Source organism: Carlito syrichta, unplaced genomic scaffold (assembly GCF_000164805.1).
Source record: "Carlito syrichta isolate Samal-C Ts95f unplaced genomic scaffold, Tarsius_syrichta-2.0.1 Scaffold307224, whole genome shotgun sequence".
Classification (NCBI taxonomy): Eukaryota; Metazoa; Chordata; class Mammalia; order Primates; family Tarsiidae; genus Carlito; species Carlito syrichta.
In genome coordinates this window covers 245701-248794 of record NW_007251320.1, presented here as the reverse complement: position 1 = coordinate 248794, position 3094 = coordinate 245701, and the positions used below count along the sequence as shown (strand labels likewise).

Here is a 3094-nt window from a genome sequence, read left to right as displayed (position 1 = left end):
CACTGCACTCCAGTCTGGGCGACAGAGTGAGACTCCAACTCAAAAAAAAAAAAGGCACAAGGTGGGCTGGGCGTGGTGGTTCACATCTGTAATCCCAGCAGTTTGGGAGGCTGAGACAGGAGGATCATTTGAGACCAGGAGTTTAAGACCACCCAGGGCAACAAAGCAATACCCTATTTCTATATTTTAAAAATAAAAGAAATAGCACAAGGTAGAAATGGCCATAGGTGTGTGCACCTGTCTGGAGCCACCTGGACAGACCTTAAGTGCCAGGGGGAAAGTGTGGACCTTATGTGGCAGGCCAAGGGAGCCATAGAAGGTCCCAGAACAGTGAAGGCTATCATGCAATGAGTGTAGCGAGGCAAGTGTTGGTTTTAGTTTGTTTTTTTGAGTCGGAATCTCATTCTGTTATTTAGGCTGAAGTGCAATGGAAGGATCATGGCTCACCCAAGCCTTGAACTTCTTAGGCTCAAGCAATCCTATCACCTTGGCCTCCCAACATATTGGGATTACAGGCAGGAGCCACCAGTGCCCTGCCCAGAGTCCTTCACGCCTATAATCCCAGCACTTTGGGAGGCCAAGATGAGAGGATCACTTCAGCCCACAGGTTGGAGATCAGCCTGGGCAATTTGGGGAAACCTCATCTCTACAATAAATCAAAAAATTAGCCGGGCATGGTAGCGCACGCCTGTAGTTCCAGCTACCTGGAAGGCTGAGGCGGAAGGATTGCTGGAGCCCGGCAGGTCGAGGCTGCGGTGGCCGGGAGCGGCCACTGCACTCCAGTCTGGGTGACAGAGTGAGACTCCAACTCAAAAAAAAGGCTGGGTACAGTGACTCATGCCTATAATCCCAGCACTTTGGGAGGCCAAGATGAGAGGATCACTTCAGCCCACAGGTTGGAGATCAGCCTGGGCAATTTGGGGAAACCTCATCTCTACAATAAATCAAAAAATTAGCCGGGCATGGTAGCGCACGCCTGTAGTTCCAGCTACCTGGAAGGCTGAGGCGGAAGGATTGCTGGAGCCCGGCAGGTCGAGGCTGCGGTGGCCGGGAGCGGCCACTGCACTCCAGTCTGGGTGACAGAGTGAGACTCCAACTCAAAAAAAAGGCTGGGTACAGTGACTCATGCCTATAATCCCAGCACTTTGGGAGGCCAAGATGAGAGGATCACTTCAGCCCACAGGTTGGAGATCAGCCTGGGCAATTTGGGGAAACCTCATCTCTACAATAAATCAAAAAATTAGCCGGGCATGGTAGCGCACGCCTGTAGTTCCAGCTACCTGGAAGGCTGAGGCGGAAGGATTGCTGGAGCCCGGCAGGTCGAGGCTGCGGTGGCCGGGAGCGGCCACTGCACTCCAGTCTGGGTGACAGAGTGAGACTCCAACTCAAAAAAAAGGCTGGGTACAGTGACTCATGCCTATAATCCCAGCACTTTGGGAGGCCAAGATGAGAGGATCACTTCAGCCCACAGGTTGGAGATCAGCCTGGGCAATTTGGGGAAACCTCATCTCTACAATAAATCAAAAAATTAGCCGGGCATGGTAGCGCACGCCTGTAGTTCCAGCTACCTGGAAGGCTGAGGCGGAAGGATTGCTGGAGCCCGGCAGGTCGAGGCTGCGGTGGCCGGGAGCGGCCACTGCACTCCAGTCTGGGTGACAGAGTGAGACTCCAACTCAAAAAAAAGGCTGGGTACAGTGACTCATGCCTATAATCCCAGCACTTTGGGAGGCCAAGATGAGAGGATCACTTCAGCCCACAGGTTGGAGATCAGCCTGGGCAATTTGGGGAAACCTCATCTCTACAATAAATCAAAAAATTAGCCGGGCATGGTAGCGCACGCCTGTAGTTCCAGCTACCTGGAAGGCTGAGGCGGAAGGATTGCTGGAGCCCGGCAGGTCGAGGCTGCGGTGGCCGGGAGCGGCCACTGCACTCCAGTCTGTGTGACGTAGTGAGACTCCAACTCAAAAAAAAGGCTGAGGTGGATCACCTGAGCCCAGCAGGTTTGAGGCTGCGGTGGCCTCTAGCCTGAGTGACAGAGTGAGACTCCAACACACACACACACACACACACACACACACAAAGCCCAGATGGAGAGACCCAAGTAACCTTCTTCTCTCTGGTAGCAGGCAGGAGCTGGACAAGAGCCTTTGGGAGTGTCTGTCCAGGGGCAGCCTTCCTCTGGGTCCTGTGCCTCACATCTCGAAGGCCCTGGGGGCTCTGAGGAGACAGCCCCATGCTTCCAGCATGCATGCCTGACCCACCTTGAAGCTGCTTATCACGGGGAAGCAGGCGATGTCTGTGGGAGGAGGGCTTGGCCAGTACTCTCTCCTCCTGGGAGCCAGCTTCTCCCCACACCTGAACTTTCGACCAGCTCCCACTGTATTAAAGGCGATTTCCCTCTCCCCACACTTTGTACACTCATTACCTTCCAGCCTCCACCTTGACCTCTATGAATCCTCTCACCTCCTCTGAGTAGGTAGCAGGGAGTGGGCTCCCTTAACCACCAAAGACCAGATAGCCCACCGGCTTTGAGCCCTGGACTACGGAGGGACAAGGAATCATAACTGTGTGTAATTCTGTCCCCAGATTCACTCAGAACAGGGAGCAGCGTCTCCCAGTGTTCCTCCTGACCAAGCCCTGCTGGCACCAGGGAACAGGTCTCTCCCCCCCACTCCCTGCTGCTCCAGGGGGCGGCAGGGGAGGAGCCAGACCTGAGAACCTGGAAAGGCAACTGTGGAACCGTAACTGGGATTCCCGCTCTGCCCTCGGGTCTCCCTCCCTTTCCCAGCGACAAGCTCTTTGGGCAGCTGCTGGGTTCAGCGGGCTAGGGGGTGGGGTGGACGGGGTGGGGCCCAAGGCTGGGTGTTTACCCCTTGCTGCTACCTGGGTCTCCCGGCTGAAATCCTGGCTACCAGTGACCCCGAAGAGGAGGAAGATGGAGGAGGGCAGGGACCGGGCTCCGGACGTGTGTCAGCTCAGCCCCTTCCCCGGGGGAGCGACCCCAGCACCGCAGGCCCTAATCTGCTGTCAGCAGTGCCCAGTGGAGCTTGGCGTGGAAGGAGGCACGTGGGGGAGGCGGGAGTGGGACGCGGGC

General features: G+C 56.0%; 1 protein-coding gene across 1 annotated transcript in view; it reads left to right on the top strand.

The window, feature by feature from the left end:
* The window catches only part of LMAN1L (lectin, mannose binding 1 like), a 16926-nt gene extending 14670 nt beyond the window's left edge, over positions 1-2256 (top strand). The window contains exon 14 of the mRNA XM_008064208.2: positions 2127-2256. Coding sequence (XP_008062399.1) covers positions 2127-2256 — 130 coding nt within the window. The remainder of the gene's footprint in view (positions 1-2126) is intronic.
* The last annotated feature ends 838 nt before the right edge of the window (positions 2257-3094 follow it).